Raw genomic sequence first — 18,411 nt, forward strand, 5'->3', positions numbered from 1 at the left:
CAAGGAGGAGCAGGGAAGCGCAGCGATGGGTTTCAGCAGCTTTATTTGAACGCCGGCGCGGGACTGTTGCAGCCCTGGCTCCAGCGTGGTGAATCCCGCGGGCTTCTCGTAGCCTGGGGCGAGAAAAACAGCAGAGGAAGGCTGGAAGGATGGACAGACGAACAGACAGAAGGAAAGGAGGAACGTGGCTGCTTTATGGGCGCACCTATGGATGCTCATGGATATCCCCAGCACATCCCTGGCGTGGCTTAATGTCCTCGGACACAAGAGATGCTGCACCTACTGGGAGGGTGACTGGGGGTCCGGGTACCCCGGAGGACCACAGGACGTCACCAAAGGGGCCCCGGATCTGCCAGCACGGCCGCGGGGGGAAGCGGCTCAGCTCGGCAGACGCTGCCGCGAGGCTTTAATCTTTGCTAATCGGTCTTTAATAAGCAGGTCGGGGCCTCCCGCTGGGGCGGCTCGCGCTGGCCCCGAACACCAGCGAGATTCGCTTCCCACGTCCCGGCTGGGGACAGATCCTGTCCCCCTCCCCAGCCTGGGCACTATGGAGGGGGTCCCAGAGCATGGGCATGGGTTTGCTGCCTCTACTCCTCCATTGCAGTGCTGCTCTGCCCATGCTGGGCCCTAAATTGCAGGATTTGGCCCCAAATTGCAGGATTTCACCCCAAAAGTGCTGGTGGGTGCTGAGGATGAGCCCAGCTGCTGCAGCGGGGAAGGGGCACGATGGGGAGGGGGGTCCTCAGAGTGGTCCCCAGTAGGGTGCAGGTCCCCGGAGGGGGGGTCCTGGGTGGCACCAGACCCTCTTTGGGGGACTGCGGGAGGGGTGGAGCCTTTGGGGAGAGGTGGAGCTTCTTGTGTGGGTGTGGACTATTTGGGGTGGGGCTTGGGAAGGCTGCTCCGCCCCTCCCCCCCCCCCCTTGGGGCAGGGCCCCATTGCTGAGCTGGGGGGGGCTTAAGCCCAATATTGGGGGGGAGGGAGGGGTGGATGGATGGATGGATAGATGGATGGACAGCCTGGTAGATGGACCAATGGCCAGATGGATGGATGGATGGATGGAAGGACAGACTGACTCGTAGATGGACCAATGGCTGGTTGAACAGATGGATGGACAGACTCAGGATGGATGGATGGATGGTCATCTGGATGGATGGACAGACGGATGGACTGGTAGCTGGCTGCCTGAACGGACGGACGGATGGGTGGAGGTATGTATGGGTAGATGGCAGGCAGAAGAGTAGATGGACAGAGGGATGGATGGCCATACAGACGATGGGTGGGTGGCCGGATGTTTGCTAGCTGGATGACCAGACAAGCAGACGGATGGATGAATGAACAGACAGACACATGGACAGCCTGTGTCCCCCCAACCTACTCTGGGAGGGCGATGGGGACCCCGTCCGTCCCTCCCGGCCCCCCCCTCCCCCGGGCGCAGGGAGGATGATTTGAGCGTGCAGCCTAATCCAGCGTGATCCAATCTCCGCGGGCTTATGCCGAAAGCCCCGTAATCACCCAGTGCTGCCCTACATATCCCAACCAGCCACCCCCCCTCACCACCACCCCCAGCCCTGGGGGGGTGGGGGGGGAGGCATCCCTGCACCCCAGGGGTGATGGGGGGGGAGTGAAGGGGATTGCACAGTCGTCCGTCGTCCCCCCCCACTCCCCAATATGTCAGCCCAGAGCTGCCCCTTCCCACGCTATTCCCTGTTCCCCCCCCCCCCCCCCCCAAGCTGTCACCATCCCTCCTGCACCCAGGGACAGGCAGGGGACATGTGGCAGCTGCCACCGCAAGCTGCTTCACCGGTGCCTCAGTTTCCCACCACCGCCACCACCTTCCCAGAAACGGGGGGCTGGGTCAGGGCCGGATCCAGGGCTGGGGGCAGGACTTGGCCACCTAATCCATCCCCCCCCGCCCCGCAGCTGTCCTGCCCGCATTGCAGGGCCGGATCAGCCCTAAAAACCCGGAGTCACACGGGGACACGCAGCCGCGCTGCTCCAATGACCAGTATGCAGCAGATCCTTGTCCTCCCCCCACAAAGAGACACCCTGGGGTGCCGGACCACCTTCTCAGGATGGGGCTCAGCATCACCATCGCCCCCCCCTGTACTGCATGTGCGCAGACATCCACCGAATCCCACCCCCAAGTCCATCCTGGAGGGAGCAGGACCCCCATGCGCACCCCCCCCAGCCCGGCAGCAGAGCCCTGGATGGGTGGGGGGATGCATGGGGTGCCCGGCTGCACCCATGGGTGCCAGGGGCCCATGTCCGCGGCGGTTCCCCGAGGCTGTAGTTGGCAAGTCTAGAACCACCGGATCCTGCTACCGCACCAGTGTGAGTTCTACCATTGCCAAAGGCAGCCCCAGGGATGGGCACCACTGGCACCGTTTCAGCAGCCAGGCCCCAGCACGGGGACAGTGGAGGGACACACACACACACACACACACACAGAAAGACACGGTGCCAGGCCTGGAAAACAGCAAGAAATAGGAAAAAAAATATAATTCCACCTGTCCATCCAGAAAACCCCACACACAACCTCTGTGGACCCCTGTGGTGATGCTTGACTCAACCCTGGGGAGATACCACCACCGTGGTCCAGGAGGAGACAAAGAGAAGGGGGGGTCCCATCCTGCTCGTGATGGCCGCCACCGGGACATGGCATAGCTGAGATGCCTCCACGGGCTGGGACACCACGTTGGGAGGGACACCCCCCTCAATGGCACCCATGGATGGGGTCTGAGGGACATCCATCCATCACCCCAGCAATTTCGGGAGGTTTCCACCTTCCCATCCCCAGCAGCATCCCTCGCTCCCAGCATCCCCCCACTTGAAACCACCTCCCCAGCAGCGACGCTCGTCCGTCCCCTTCCCCGGCGCTGCTCTCTCCACCTTCTCCCATATTGGCACTACACATAATTGCTCAAAAGCTACAAATAAAAGCAAAAATGTGCTAGTGCCAAAACGGGCCAGGCGACGTCGGCGACGGCCCCGCGGGGCTCGCGGGTCTTTCTCTGCTCTGTTTATGGCCCTATGGTAATTCACTGACCGCGGGGTTGCACAGTGAATTCTACCAGTGCCATACACAGAACAGGAGTAGCGAGCTCGCAACCTCCTTTTTTCTTTTTTTTTTTTTTCTTAATTTCCCCCCCAAATCCTCCTTAAGCGGGAGCCGAACACCCCCAGCCTGGTCTCCAGCCTCGAGGCAGCGATGGAAAAAAAATCAGAATAAATTATTATCGACCGGCAAAATGCTTCGGAAACTGCCAAGCGAAGGGAGATGCTCACCCCGATGTCATTTCTCCGGGGAGGACGGGGAGAATCCGGCCCCCAGCTTGGATGGTCAAGCGACGGGGATTTTGGGGGATGTGCCGCAGTGGGATGGGGCCGAGGCGATGCTGGGACCCGGCGGTGGAAGCCATTTCCAAGCCACTGCCTTTTGGGGGGGGTTACATGGGTGTCTCAGCCCCAGGTCTGCAGGGAGCAGATGCTGCCGGACGGCTGCAACCCCCCGGGACGGCTGCAAGCCCCCAAAACTGTCACAAATCCATGGATGGTCATAACCCCCCCCAAAAAGGTTGCAACCTCCCCTGCACGGCTGTAAAGCATCCAGATGGCTGCAACATCCCCCTGCCCCCCCTCAAAGTTGCAAATTACCCAAAAAGTTGCAAATCCCCCAAAATGTTGCAACCCCCCTGGATGGCTACGAACCCTCCAAATGGTTGCAAACCCCCCCAAGAGGTTGCAACCCCCCTGGATGGCTCTAAATCCCCCAAAATCTTGCACACCCCCCCTCGTATGGTTGCAGACCCTCCAAATGGTTGCGAACCCCCTAAAAACGGTTGCAACACCCCCCAGGTGGCTGCACCCCCCCCCCCCCCCCCGAAAACATTCCAACCCCACCCCCCCAAAAAAAAGTTGCAGACCCTCCACATGGTTGCAAACCCCCTGGAAGGTTACAGGCCCCCCCCCAAAAAATGTTGCAGACCCATTGCACGGTTGCAGACCCCTCCACCCTACAAGGCTGCAACATCCCCTGCACGGTTGCAAAGCATCCAGATGGCTGCAAACCCCTCGGATGGTTGCAAAGACACCCCCCCTACATTCCCCCCCCTGAGGTGGCTGCAAACCCCCCGTCTGTCCACGACACCGTCCCTGCGGGGCCGCGCTCGGCCGTGCCAAGCGGCCATGGCGGCGGCGGAGGAGGAGGAGGAGGAAGGCACAAAGTCTCCTTTGTGTCGACGAAGCCGAGGCCCCGACGTGCCGAGCGGCCCCGGGATGAGCTCGGGGTGCCCCGCAGCCAGCGGTGGGCGCTGACCTCCCCCCCCCACACCTCAAGGATGCAGCCGCCGACCCCTCGCACCCCATCCGGCCTCGAATTTGGGGCCGAAGACGAGCAGCGGCGCTCACTCAGCTCGGCCATCCCCATGATTTGGGCAGCGTTGCGCATGGAGGGGTTGACACCGGTGGGGACAGATGTGTGCGTCCCCCCCTCAACTGCACCCCTTACAGGCTCCATCGACAAAGCCCTCACCCCGCAGTGAAGCACCCCGAAAGCCTGGAGGAGCCCCCCGAAGCCCCGCGGCGCTCAGCCAAGCAGCCCAAAAGGAAGGGAAGCCCCCCCAAAGCCGTGGCGCCGTCCTCACCTGGGGGACACCACCACCACGGTGGCTTGGGGACACCGGTCCCAGGGGATGGGGGGAGGGGGGCAGCGGGCGAGGCCGAACCCACCGCCATCCTTGGTGTGACTTTGAAAGCGACGGCTTCGCCTAATCCCCGCCATCGGGCGGCCCGCGTGGCCCCGGCACAGCGCCAGGCAGGATCCGGCCCTTCCCTGCCGACCCACGCCCGCGGGTGCCGCATCCCGCCCGGTTGGGTGCTGGTGGTGGGGAATGGCAGCTTTAGGGGTTCCCCCTCCCCCACCTTGTCCCCCCGTCCCCCCCTGCCTCCGCCCAAGGCCACTGCGGCAGCCCAGCGCCCCGGGGCTGAGCCTGCCCCTCTGCAGAGCCGCCGCACCCCGGCTCGTGACGTTGGGAGCTGCCGCATTGCGGATGCTGCCCCCCCACCCCCACCCCCCGGGGCCCCCCCACGGCCCCGCTCCCGCCAGCCCCCTCCAAGGGCTCCGGTGGGCTCTGCCGCAAGGCCCGAGACCTTCGGCACGGGGACATGGGTGTCTCCTGGTCCTTGAGCCCCTTTTTGGGGTCCAGCGGGGCAAAATCCTGTCCCCAACCCTAAAAAGCCGCCGGCATCACCCGGGGATGCTGGTGGGACCGACAGCACCAAGATGGTGCTTGGCCGCTGCCTCTGCCATGCCAGGGGACGGGGACCACGGTGGCTCGGGGCCATGGCCACTGCCGATGTCTTCCCCACCACGGGGTGCGATTCACACAGCTGCAGGTCCCCCCGTCCGTGAGCATCACCAGTGGGTGTCTGGGGAGAGCATGGGTGGGGACGGGGACAGGGACACGGATGGGGACTGAGATGGAGATGGGGATGAGGATGGGGACAAGGACAAGGAGGGGAACGAGACGGAGACAGGGACAGAGACAGGAATGGGGACAGAGATGGGGATGGGGACAAGGATGGGGACGGGGATAGGGATGAGGATGGGGATGGAGATGGGAATGGAGACAGGGACATGGACAGGGATGGGGATGGGAATGGAGATGGGAATAGGAATGGGAATGGAGGTGGGGACAGAGACAGGAATGGGGATGGAGACAGGGATAGGGATGGGGACAGGGATGGAGATGGGGACAGAGACGATGATGGGGACAAAGATGGGGACGGGAATGGAGACAGGGATGGAGACGGAGACGATGATGGGGACAAAGATGGGGACGGGAATGGAGACAGGGATGGAGACGGAGACGGGAATGCAGCCAGGTAGACACAGGGACGAGGATGGGGCTTGGGATGGGGATAGGGATGGAGAAGGGGACAGGGATGGAGAAGGAGACAGGGACGGGGACGGGGACAGCGAGGGAGCTGCAGTCTGCAGCCGGGAGAGCCCCATTTCGGGGCTAAAATGAACAGATCTGTGCCGCAGTGCCGGAGATACCCGACACAGCCCCACTGGCTGCCCAGCGCCCGGGGCGACCCCCCACCCCAGAGCATCCCCCAGCCCGGGGCAGGATCCCACCCTGCACCCCCCGACTGCGGTTTCGGTGTCCCCAAACAGGGCTGGGGACATGCCTGATCCCCCCCGGCGTCCCTCCACCCTCCACAGCCCCGGGCAGAGGCGGGGGGTGGACAGGGGAGTACTTACCCCGGGGGGTGGGACGTATGGACACCCCCCTCCCCAAAGCAGCACCCCCCCGTGTCGGGGGGGCCCCCTCGGCCAGGATTTCGTTACGGGTTCTATATGATGACACCGGAGCTGCCATCGGGGCTGCAAAGCGGCGATATATCGCAGCGGGGAGGAGTGGAGGGGGTACCCCTGAACCCCAAATTAACCCCGCCCAGGCCGAGGGGCGGCTGCAGCTGCGGTCGATGGGGCTGGACCCCCATTTCGTTGTCAGCCGCTTCGTCCCGGCGGGATGCGATCGCTGCGACATCCCTCCCCACCCCGACGGCAGAGGTTTGGGGGGACCCTGGGGGGGGGGGGGGAGCGATGGGAGGGGGGAGAAGTTGGGGGGTCTCAGCCCGAGTTGGAGGGGACCCCACGTCGAGGTAAAGAGAGGAGAGGAGGGGACACGCCGCCCTAGAGCCGGATCCTGCGTGGGGGGAAAGGAGGAAAGGGGGTGATCAAGGAGGGGGGGTGTCCCTTAGCCCCGGGGGGGCCCCAACCGGACCCGACCCCTCCCCCCCGGGGCCGAGGCGGCCGCACTTACCTCTGCTCCGGGCGCTGCTTCGGCTCCCGGCGGCCAAAGCCAGACCCGACGGGGGGGGGAGGTCATCCAGGGGCTGGGAGGGGGCGGACACGGATGGACACGGGACCCCCCGCCGCCCCCCCCGGTCCCCTTCGGGGGTATGGGAGGGTCCCCTCCGCCGCCCTCCGCTCCGGCGCTCGCCCAAGTGGCGGGGAGCGGCGGCGGCGGCGGCCTTAGCCCGGCCGGGGGGACCCCCCCTGCGGCTCCCAATTGGCCCAGGTGCCCCGGAAGGTGGAGCCGGGCCCGGGGCGGAGAGGATGGCGCAGGGGGGGGGGAGAGGCCGGGCTCACCTTGGGCCACCCCCCCGCCATCCCGTACCCCACCCCCGGGGCCGCCCCGCCGGGGCTGCCGGCGCGGTAGTTCCCCCCCGCCCCCCGTTACCCCTTCACCCACCCCCGGGGACGGATGGTGGGACCCCCGCAGTGTCCCTCCAGCGTGGGGGGGGGGGGTCCTAAGCTGGCAGAAAGCCCCCCACCCCTCCGTGCTTTCCCTTCCCGTCTCTTCATGGGGTGGGAGGCGGCGCCCGCCCATCACCGCGGCCCCGGGGCGGGCGGCTCCGTCGCGCGGGCGGGCAGAGGGCCGGGGAAGGCTGAACCCCCCAAAACCGGCGGTTCCTTTCCCTTTTGGGGGGGCATTTTTATAGCCGGGTCCGACCCGCCCCGGGGCCGCCGTCGGGGCCGCTCACCGGCTGTCGGATACCGGACACCGGCGGCAGCGCGGCCGCGCACCTGAGCCGCCCCGCCGCCGCCGATCCGGTTTCCCGCTCCCTATCCAACACCCCCCCCCCGCCTTCTCTGGGAGGGGGGGGGGGGGGCGGAAAACGATCCTGACCCCCCTCGACAACCCTCCCCCCCCCCTCTTTCCCCGCACCGCAACCCGAGAGGCGCCGCCGCGCCCGCAGCTGCCGCCGCCCGCCCCGAGGGGACGGGGATGGGCTCCAGTGGGGGTGGATGGGAGGGGGGGGGAACGACCCCGCTGCCCGGTGCGGAGGGGGGGAATATGGTTGGTGTGATGGTAGCATGGCTCCCCGGCTGTCCCCAGGGTGATGGAGGAGTCCCCCCTACAGTTTTACCCCAGCCCTGGAGCCACGGGGATGGCCCGCACCGCTGTACACTCCCCCCCATCCCCTAAAATTACATCCTCCCCTCTAAAATCAAATATCCCCCCCCGCCCAGAATTACACGTCTCCCGCAAAATTAAATATCCCCCCCCCCAAATCACACACAAACACCCCCAACGCACACCCACAGATGCAAACTGTATATAAAAATATATAGATATATATAAGGGGGGTGTCACTGCAAGCCCCCCCCCCTCCCCCCCCTCCCCCCGAAAAGTGTGTGTGCAGCACTGGGCTCCAGCGCTGCAAACCAGCCCGACCAGTTTGGGGCCAGGCTGCCCGTTGGGACCGGGATCGGGTTGCCACAGGCCGCCGGGATGAAGGGTGGGAGAAGCCGGTCGGTGCCTCCCAGATTTGTTTTTTGGGGTGAAATCCCCTGGAAAGAGGCGTTTTGGGGGCTGTGAAGCACTTGAGTGTGGTAGTGTCGGTGGGGAGCAGCCCCCCAAGAGAGATGGGGGGAAGTGGGGAAGGAGGGAGGGAGGAGGGGAGGAGGAGAGGGTTGGGATGGGGTGAGGGTGCCGGATCTTGGGATGACCATCTGGGAAGGGGCTGAGATCAGCCCCGCACCGGGGATGGGGATGCATTCGGGATGGTGGCGTCTGTGGTACCCTGGGGTGGTGCTGGAGAAAGGAGGGACTCTGGGTGATGCCTCAGTATGGGTCCCAAACCATGGGGTGGTCCCCAAGCGGGGACGCGCTCTGGATGGTGTCCAAGAGCCCAAGGGTGGTCCCCAAGCAGGGAGGCAACCCAGATGGTTCCCGAGACCTGGGATGGTCCCCAACCGCCCAAGATGGTTGTCAAGCAGGGAGACACCATGGATGGTCCCAGACCCCAGGACTGTCTCCAAGACACCAGGATGGTCCCCAAGCAGGGAGGCACCCCAGATGGTCCTTGAGACTTAGGAATGGTCCTCAAACAAGGAGGCACCTTGGATGTTCTCCAGGTGCAAGAATGGGTATCAAGAGCCCAGGATGGTCCATGAGACCTTGGGATGGTCCCTAAGCAGGGAGGCACCTTGGATGTTCCCCAGGGTTAAGGACGGTCCCCAAGAGCCCAGGATGGTTCTGGAGAGTCTGGGATGGTTCCTGAGACCCTGAGATGGTCCCCAAGCAGGGAAGCTCTCCAGATGGTCCCCAGAAGCAAGGATGATCTCCAAGACCCCAGGATGATTACCAAGCAGGGATGCACCTTGGATGGTCTCCACGCCCACAGATGGTCCCTGAGATCCCAGTATGGCCCCCAAGCATGGAGGCACCTTGGATGACCACTATGCCCAGGGATGGACCCTGAAACCCCAGGGTGGTTCCCAAGCAGGGAAGCACCTTGAATGGTCCCCAAGACCCCAGGATGGTCCTCAAGCAAGGAGGCACCTGGGATAGTCCCCATGCCCAGGAATGGTCCCCAAGAGTTGGGAGGCACATGGTGCCAATCCAATCATAGTATGGGACCCCTCGGCACCAGGGTCATCCCTCCCCCCAGCACCATCAATATTTTGGCTCCACAAAGATATAGCCGAAATTTCGTCGAGATCTCAGCCCACGTAAACCGAGCGGAGCAAATGGCCCTGTTTAAAAATTTACATTGTCTTCTTTTGTTCCTCAACCGAATATTTAATGGAGACGGACTGGAAAAGCCTCTGGAAAGGCAAAGGGGGTTGAGCAAAGCCGCCCCGCCGGCGCTGAGACCCGGCGGCTCTCGGTGCGGGGGCACAGCCGGGGCCGGGTTTCTTTCCGTGGCTCCTCACTGGGCTCAGATGGGGATGGAAACGATAATGCAATATTGATGTGGAGGGATGAGGGAACGCAACCGAAGTACATTAGCCGGGGAGCCCTCCCCGGCACGTTTTACTGCACCGGTGAGGCTGGCGCTGGCAAAATCCCCCATCCATGAGATCCTGGCTTAAAAATGCGGTTGAAGCTTGGGGATGGGGAGGTGGTCACCATCATTCATCTCGACGGGTGTCACCCCGAGGTGGGACGCACGGGGTTGACCATCCCACCTTGGTGGGTTGGACCATCCCAGCTTTGTGGGGGAATGCTGTCCTGGGTGGGCAAGGGGTGAAGCTGCCGAGTTCGGCATCACCGCGCTCAGATGGGGAAAGGAAAACTGGGAATGAAGGAGAGGAGTTTGGGAAAAAGAGCTAAAAATTGGGAAGGAGCAAAGCATGAAGGAAGAACCCCCGGCTGCAAATGGGCCAGAATCACTGGTTAGGGGGAAAACAGAGATATTTGTCAGCAAACATGCACCAAGCTGTGAATGTCCTCTGCAGAACCCCTCCTGGCCACCTGAGATGTAGCGGGGATGGTGGGGTCCTTCTTGGACAAGGCCCATTTGGCAGCGTGGCGGTAGCTCCAGCCACACAGTGCTTGTGCTCCAGCTTGGTGCGTGTGTTTACCAGGCCTGGGTCTGCTGCCTTGGACAGGCACATCCAGCACCAGGTTAGCTGGTGTTTGGGGCCCAGATGGAGTGAGGAGGGAGCGAGACCCTTCCCCAAAGCCGGATCTGTCCCTTCTGCCCTCCCTGAGGGGCGCAGGTGGTTCAGGGGGGGCCCCAGCCCCATCGCGGGGGGTCAGGCACAGCCGTCTCCCGCCGGAGCATCATGCATTAGTAATGGCCACCGATCCGCCAGCGCTGACGGCATTTCTTCCAGCCAGGAGGAACAATTCAGGCCGTAACCAGAGCCACCGCAGGGCAGGCGGAGCAGGCTCAGGTGTCCCCCGTGGCCCTTGGGGTCACTGCAAGTGGCCCATCTTGGTGCCCGCTTGGGGCTCGGAGGTGCATGTCCCCCCAGGGTTGGTGGCCTGGGCCAGGCTACAGCACTGGCACCCCTCAGGGTCGCATCCAGATGGGTGCGCAGCACTCCTCAGCTGGGGCAGTCCCCAAGGTCCTTTGGGTCCCAGAGGGGGACAGGGAGCGGTTGCCACGGTGGAAGGTCCCAGCATGTGGCAGGGGGACAAAGTTGGGACCAGAGCCCTCGGCACCTGGCAGCACTAGCTTGTCCCCCTCCATCACAGGGGCTGTGCGGCCATGGGGGTGGCACCCAGAGCCCCATGGACATGGCATCCAGACCCTCACAGGGATGACAGGATGACACCCAAGCCCCTGAGGTGGTGGCACCCAGAGTCCCTTGGGGATAGCACCCAGACCTCTATGGGGATGGCACCCAGACACCCACAGGAACAGTACCCAAGGCCCTGTGGTGGGGGGGGCAACCAGAACCCCACGGACATGGCACCCAAAGCCCTGAAATTCGGCACCCAGAACCTCTTGAGGATGGCACCCAAGACCCTACGGTGTTAGCAGAGCCCAATGGGGAAGGCGTCCAAAGACCCGTGATGAAAGCACCCATGGCTCCATGGGAATGTCACCCACAGCCCTGTGGTGATGTCACCCAGAGTCCCTTGGGGACAGCACCCAAGGTCCTGTGGTGGTAGCCAACAGCCCCATGGGGATGGCACCTAAAGCCCCTTGGGCATGGCACCCAGAGCCCCACGGGGATGTCACCCAGAGTCCCATGGGGATGTCACTGAAAGCCCCGTGGGGACGGTACTCAGAGCCCTGCGAGATGTCACCCAGAGCCCGGTGGATGTGAGCCCTGGGCTCAGAGCTTTGCCCTTTGATGCCCTTCAGCATCGCCACAGATGGGGCAGGGTGAGACCTCTGGGTGCTCCTGGGGACACCAAGTAGCACCTGCCACCAGTTGTGGGTCTCCGTCCCCCATGTCACCCCAGCACTGACCCCCCCCTCAAAGCAGCACCCACCTCCCGGGGCCCCGCGGGAGCTCGGGTGAGGCCAAGCCGAGCCCGAAACCCCGAGGGAGGATGGCTGGACGGCGGGTGGCACTTGGCATCCAGGGGACAGTGGGGACAGAGCAGCGATGGGGCCACAAGCCAGGGGACAGGGAGAGGACCCAGCACAGGGGCCAGCTCTACCCTGTACTGGGCAGAGTGGGAGGCTACTGGTGGGGCACGGGGGCCACCTGCTGGGGAGAGGGGACAGTGCCACCCCCGGCTGGCCCTAAAAGTTCCCCTAAAAGTGTGGGGGGGACACAGCAAGGAGACTATAGAGCTGTCCCCCCCTTCCTTGCTCCCTCCCCATGGAGGGGCAGAGCCCAGAGGGTTGGTGGCCACGGGAGGTGGCACTGGGACAGGGTGTGTGTGTGTGTCCCCCGCACCCAGCATCACCTGAAGGTGCTCAGGCTGGGTGCTGGCAGCAGGTGGCACTGGCATGACACGGACCTGCCACCCTGTCCCCAAGCTGGGTCCGAGGGAGGGGGGACAAACAGCCCTGGCTGGACTAGGGAAGGATGCAGGGAGGAGGATGATGGAGAGGAAGGTCTTGCTCAGCTCCAGCAAATTTGGGAGAGCAGATGCAGCAATTAAACCAGGATGAGGAGAAGCCGCATGCCAGGCTGTTGTCCCCTGTCCTGGCCCACCCACAGCGCCGAAACACCAGCTTGGGGGTCCTTGAACTGCTCCCACTCCCGGTCACAGAATCACGGAGTTTCAGAGTCGGAAGGGACCTCTAGAGATCATCCAGTCCAACTCCCCTGCTCACAGCCCCCGTATGGGTTATCCCAATCCCCATATAACCTCAAGCCATAATTATGTACGATTATACAGAAAACAGCCACCACTGCCATAATTACTGGCCCAGGACGACAAACGTGGCTCCCTCGATGGCTGCAGCATCTCAGGCAGCGTTACCTGTAATGACTGGTCCTGCTGCAAGAAGAGACCTTGAAAGCAATCCACCCTATAAGGCTGCGCAGCTGGAGGGATGGGGAAGGATGGATGCCCCCATGGCTTCACTGATCGCTCATTTCCAGCCTGAGACACTAAAAATCTGCTTTGGTGCCATGGCCACGATCATCGGGCACAGAAGGACATCACCCAGCTGCTTGCAAATAGCTGGAGAAGGAGCTGGCTACCCCAAGTACTACCATCAGTGTGTTGGTGTGCACAACCACCTCTGCTTCCACCTCTGGCAGATCATCTCCAGGCAGAAGATGCCCTGGAAGGGCTTTGATCTGGCATAGATGGGCCACAGGTGAAGTCCTGCTGGGATGCTGAGACCACACCGCAAGGTCCCGGGTCTCTCCTGCAAGCCCAAGCTCTCAGCGATCAAGCACCAGCCAAGCTTCAAGGTATATACATATTTTATTTTAAAAAAAGTTTACAGTTCTTTAATTATACACAACTATTGGAGAGGTTATACTCTTAGAGAAGAGGCATTTTGTCAGGGTGGCAGATGCGCCCACTACATCAACAACGCAAGAAAAAGAGGAAGAAAAAAGAAAAAAAAATAATTATTAAAGAGCCGACTCAAAGGGCAAAACACCCCTGATCTCTTCAAGTATCACACGATAGGTACCAAACACAGGCAGTAAAATCATGGCCATTTCTCATGCTGCAAACACCCCTGCTAAAGTGCCAGCAGAACTTGGACGAGCGAAAAATGAAACAAAAAAAAAAAAAAAGAAAAAAAAAAAAAAAAAGAGAGAGAGAGAATTGTCAAACACCTCCCAGCCGGTCTGCGAGGAGGGTCCCTGCCCGATGGAGGACACCCACCAAGCGGGGATGGGAAGGGGGGGAGCTCCGTCTCTCCGGCATGTGTCAAGGGATGGGTAGACACGGGAAGAAGAGAGATGGGTTGAGATTCAACCACGGACACGGTGGAGGCAGGAGGACGAGCCCATGTCATACCGGGCCGATGGTAAAGCTCTGCTCCAGCCTGTCCCTGCACCGGCATCCTTCTGCCTCTGCCAAACCGACCTGCAGGTCAGGAAAAACTCAGCATGGAGGGTCACCAACCGGCCCCGAGGCACCAGGTGCCACCATCAGGGGGGACACACACGGACACTCAGCTTTTCACATCACGCAAAAAACCTCCAGGGCAACATGAGAGGTTACAGGAATAGAAGCCAAAGGTTGTTTCCAAACCAATGCCGAGGGGCTGTGGCACATTTCGGTAGTGGGGAAACTCAACGTGGGGTCATCACAGGCTGGCTGAGAAATTTCTGTCACCCCGACAGAGCACACGGTGACACCACCACTGTTTTCTGAAGAAGAAAAAAACCAAAACAAACCCTTAAGATGATCAGGAAAAAAAAAAAAAAAAAAAAAAAAAAGAGCTCTCTTGCTTCAGTATGGCTCCACCTTTTCTTCCAGACTACGTAGGTGCAGTTTTATTTACAAACAGTTTGGGGGGGGGGGGAGGGGGGGGGGTGTGAGAAGTTTCTTTTGGGAGAAGGAGGGAGATTTGGAGAAAAAAAAAAAAAAAAAAAAAAAGAGGTGAGAAATGATGGAGGGGAAGCAGCGGAGGGGTGCAGAGCCTCCAGGGACAGCCGTTCCCCACCCGCAGAGCGGACCCCAGGCCACCTCATCCCCTTGGAGCATCTTTACAACGCCTATTTTTTTCCACAAGCAGCATTTTGGCAGCCGGGTTTTTTACTCCACAGTTTTGCCACAGCTCGGGAGCGTCAGGAAGAGCCGGGGCCACGCGGTTTCGTGGCTCTAGACCCACGGAGCCACCAGCGTAAGAAGCTGGGACAAGCTCCATGAGCCCCGCTGAGTCCTCGCGCCCGGGTAAGCTGTGGCTTTACTGGTATTTTTTTTTTTTTTTGGTGGGGGAAATCCCCCTTTAACAGAATACGCGTTTCACAGAAGTTGGGAGGAACCGTGGGAGCGGTTCGATGCACTAAATCCCAATGAGGGGATGGAGTGAGGGGGGAAGAAAAACCTGCAAAGGAAGGGGGATGAGGTAATTAGAACACTTATTTTTGTACAATATTGAAAAAATACAAATTTTTATTGTGATTTTTTTTTTGTTTTGTTTTTGTTGGTTTTTTTGTTGTTGTTGTTTGTTTTTTAAACTTTTAAACTGATATCACCACCCAGCACTTACTCTACTCCTAAGTAGCACCTACAGTAAAGGTTATAGCACAAGCAAACTGCCAGGTCAGCAGGTAAGCAAGTTAAACAGTGCCAGCAAAACGTGGCCCCTCCCTCCCCAAATTAATGAGAAAAACAGCGTGCTAGATAAGAGTTAAGTACACCATTACATGTTAAATAGTTAATATTACCCTTCCGACAAGCCACAAATGCAAGATAGAGAACTTCAGCACAGTCACTAGCCACAGCCCTAACATTACTGCTTTAAAAGAAAAAGGGGGAAAAAGGAGAGGAAAAACCTTTGCTTCATGCCCGTATTTAACATAAAAGGAAATTCTTTGTATATTTTTATTAAGGAAAAATCATGCTAAAGCAAAGTGGTACTTTACGAGTTTGTTTTTTGTTTTTTTTTTTTGTTTGTTTTTTTTTTCTTTTCCCCAAAAGAAAAAAAAAATGATTGTGCTTTATGGATTAGAAATAGGATTGTAACCTTCCAACCCCAATGACTCAAAACTCGGTGGCATTTCTAAAGGAAAAAAAAAAAAACAACCAAGCAATAATAATTCTGGGAAAATGACAAATGTACCAGTCTGACATTCAAAACTCTGCTCAAGAGTTGCTCCGGGTGGGTTGATTTTTCCATGCACTGTCCTGTAGGTCGCGCCACAAATTAAAACATCTTATCCAAACCCCTCCAAAAAAAAAAACAAAAACCAAACAAAAGAATACAGCACGTAACACTCAGCTTTAAAAAATCCATCTTAGTTTGAATCTCTAATGCACAATTATCCAAATTCAAGTATACCAGCATCCCAGGTAGACATTTACTCTATTAGATTTCATAGCATTAAAACAAACGAACAAAAACCCTCAGCTTGCCGCAGGACACCAGGAGAAACCAAACATTTCAATTCAGAAGCATCCTGGAAGAAAAAACCAAAAACAAACAAAAACCCAAAACAAAACAGAGCAGATTCACTTGCTTCCTCAATTGGTGCTTTTCGGCTTTTTTTTATTCATCTCAAATTTTTCTAGATCATATTCTTTTGTTAACTTTTAAGAAATTTTAATCCTGTTGTACACACACAAGCAGATGGCTACCAAGCTGGTGCAGAAGGAGGGGGGGGGTGGGGGGTGGGGGGGGGAGGAAAAATAAAGGAAAAAAAAAATCAGTGCCGATGGATTCGTGGACTACAGCCAATGGGGCCAATCTTCATGGATCTGAAGCTCTCAGCAAGGCTAATCCATCTGGCGAGAGGACCCTCGTAGGAGATGGCGAGTGTTTGCGAGGTGTTTAACCATAACTTCAAGCAAGAGAGAAAAAGAAGAAAAAAAAAAAAAAAGCAAACTTGAAGCCATTAAAGGGCAGCAGTTTCAAAACTATGACAAAGTAAGAGTTTGACTTCACATGTGCTCCAGCTAAATCAAAGCACTGTTCAGAGAGCATCGTTTGTGGTTTGGTTGGTGTTTTGTTTCTTTTTTTTTTTTTCCTCCCAAAAAGGGAACAGCTCGTAATCCAGACCAAGAAAGTGAATAACATCCAGATGAAGGCTTTCAAAAGTCCCAAAAGCAAAGAGACCAGTGGTTGTCAGTCCCTACAGTTCAGAAGGGCAGGCAGGAGTCCACATATAAAAACGGACTTAAAATCCAAGTCAAAATTTTTAAGCTTCAATGCTCTGAATAGCTCCATGCATTTGTACTGTTTGTTTTTTATTTTTTAGTTTTTTTTTTTTTTTTTTTAAGTGTGACTCCACGTAAAATACGATCAGCAAGGTTGACCTGAAGGAGCACCTTTTATTCCACTGTCTGCCCTACCACGGTTAGTATATCATCCCCCAGATTTTATACTTTTGCGAAAACGCTGTTCCACGTCAGCATCCAAGGTGGCGTCTTTGGAAACATCGATAAGAAAGCAAACATCTTTGCTAACTCCCTACCTACCAGGGCAGCTGTTTTAGCCGACAGTTCAGTAGCACACAAGTTGACTTGGCCAAATGGAATCTGAATGCATGCATTCGGGCTGCATATTGCTACCAAAATGGAATGTGGGAATATGCTATGCACCTCGGGTTCGAGAAATGACCAAGAAAATCAAGATCTAAAGGGTGATATATATATATATATCAATGCTATTATTCATAAAAACCTTGTTTAGTAATAAAAAAAATTGCTTTGTTTAAATATGAATATTATAGTCTGCTTCTCATGGTTAGGAAATTAGAGTCTCTCTGAAAAGCAGGTTGCCTCTTCTACTACAACTCCATATCCTGAGCCTCGTCTTCAGAGAAGTCGGACATGGAGCTCTCAGACGAGCTGTCCCCGGTGCCTTCTTCCTGTTCTTTTAGTGCTTCTTCTGTTGCATATTTCTGAATGTATTCTGTACGTGAGAGAAAAGAAAAGGCATATAAGCAGTATATATTCAACAGTCAGAGGAAGAGTGAGCTATGACTAACTGCTGGTTGGGTCACGTTGTGTTTGGTAAAGTCATATAGATTACCATATTCCTCAGACCAAAGGCAGTGTTGTCCAACAACGTGTAAAATAGCTGATGGAGACCTTAGAGACATACAAGACCCCTGAAAACAAGTACGATACCAAGGTTCCTACATCAGCATCACACACCCCCGTAGCTGGGAACAACCTAAATCCTCCCCAGTATGGCATATCTCATTTAACAGGACAGGATTCAATTGACTGCCAAAACAGGAGCTACCATGGCGACCTAGAGAACAAGCCTAAAAGCCATCGAGATGTCACCGTTATCCAGCCTGACTTTAAGAAATGAAGGTCTGAGCGTTTAAACCGATAGCGCAGAACAACCATCACTGAAGCCAAGCTGAGAGCCAGATTAAACCTCCAGACTAAACTCTGTGTAAGGAGAACGTAAAGAAGGATGGACAGAAAAATGCAGAGCAGAAGACTACTGCAGGAATAGCTGCTGGGTTGTTTGTTTCTGGGTTTGTTTATTCTTTTTTTTTTTTTGCTTTTTTTAAATAAAAAGCAAAAGCTCCCTTCCCCAGCCTTGAAATAAACACAGGTCTGCCCCAGGCTCTGTTTTCAAAGCACAACTCTCACAACCTGCTTCACATCAGAGAGCAGCCGTGGGATTAGCTGAGAAGGACCCGCAGGGAGCCCTCTGCAGGGAGGAGGGCCACCACACTGCAGGTCACCGACGGAAACCGTGTCTCACAGCGGGGTCCAAACCACACTGGCTCTAGGCACCCAGATCAACACCTTGAACTTCAGCCAGGAGCAAGCAGGAAAACTGGTTTACTGGGATTCCTGCAGGCAGGTAAAGTAACTGCTGCTAGCCACGGCTCGTGCGGCTTCCACGGTCACCTCCGTGCAGAGGGACAGAGCAAAAAGGCAACACAACGTGGATCAGATCAGTCGGAGTCTGGCAATGCCCTTCCTTCCTGGCTGGAGGCTCCCACAGTGTCCCCTCCGAGATCCGAGGAGGGGCTGGTGTCCCCAGCAGGCAGGTCACCTTGAGCAGAGAAAGCCCATTCCTTACATGCGTGCAGGGAG

General features: G+C 57.8%; 1 protein-coding gene across 1 annotated transcript in view; it reads right to left on the bottom strand.

The window, feature by feature from the left end:
• Window positions 1-14,781: 14,781 nt before the first annotated feature.
• Window positions 14,782-18,411, bottom strand: part of UBE2H (ubiquitin conjugating enzyme E2 H) — a 54,541-nt gene continuing 50,911 nt past the window's right edge. The window contains exon 7 of the mRNA XM_082488409.1: window positions 14,782-17,260. Coding sequence (XP_082344535.1) covers window positions 17,136-17,260 — 125 coding nt within the window. The 3' untranslated portion in view covers window positions 14,782-17,135. The remainder of the gene's footprint in view (window positions 17,261-18,411) is intronic.

The sequence above is a fragment of the Vanellus vanellus genome (genome assembly GCF_965231255.1).
Source record: "Vanellus vanellus genome assembly, chromosome: 1".
Lineage (NCBI taxonomy): Eukaryota > Metazoa > Chordata > Aves > Charadriiformes > Charadriidae > Vanellus > Vanellus vanellus.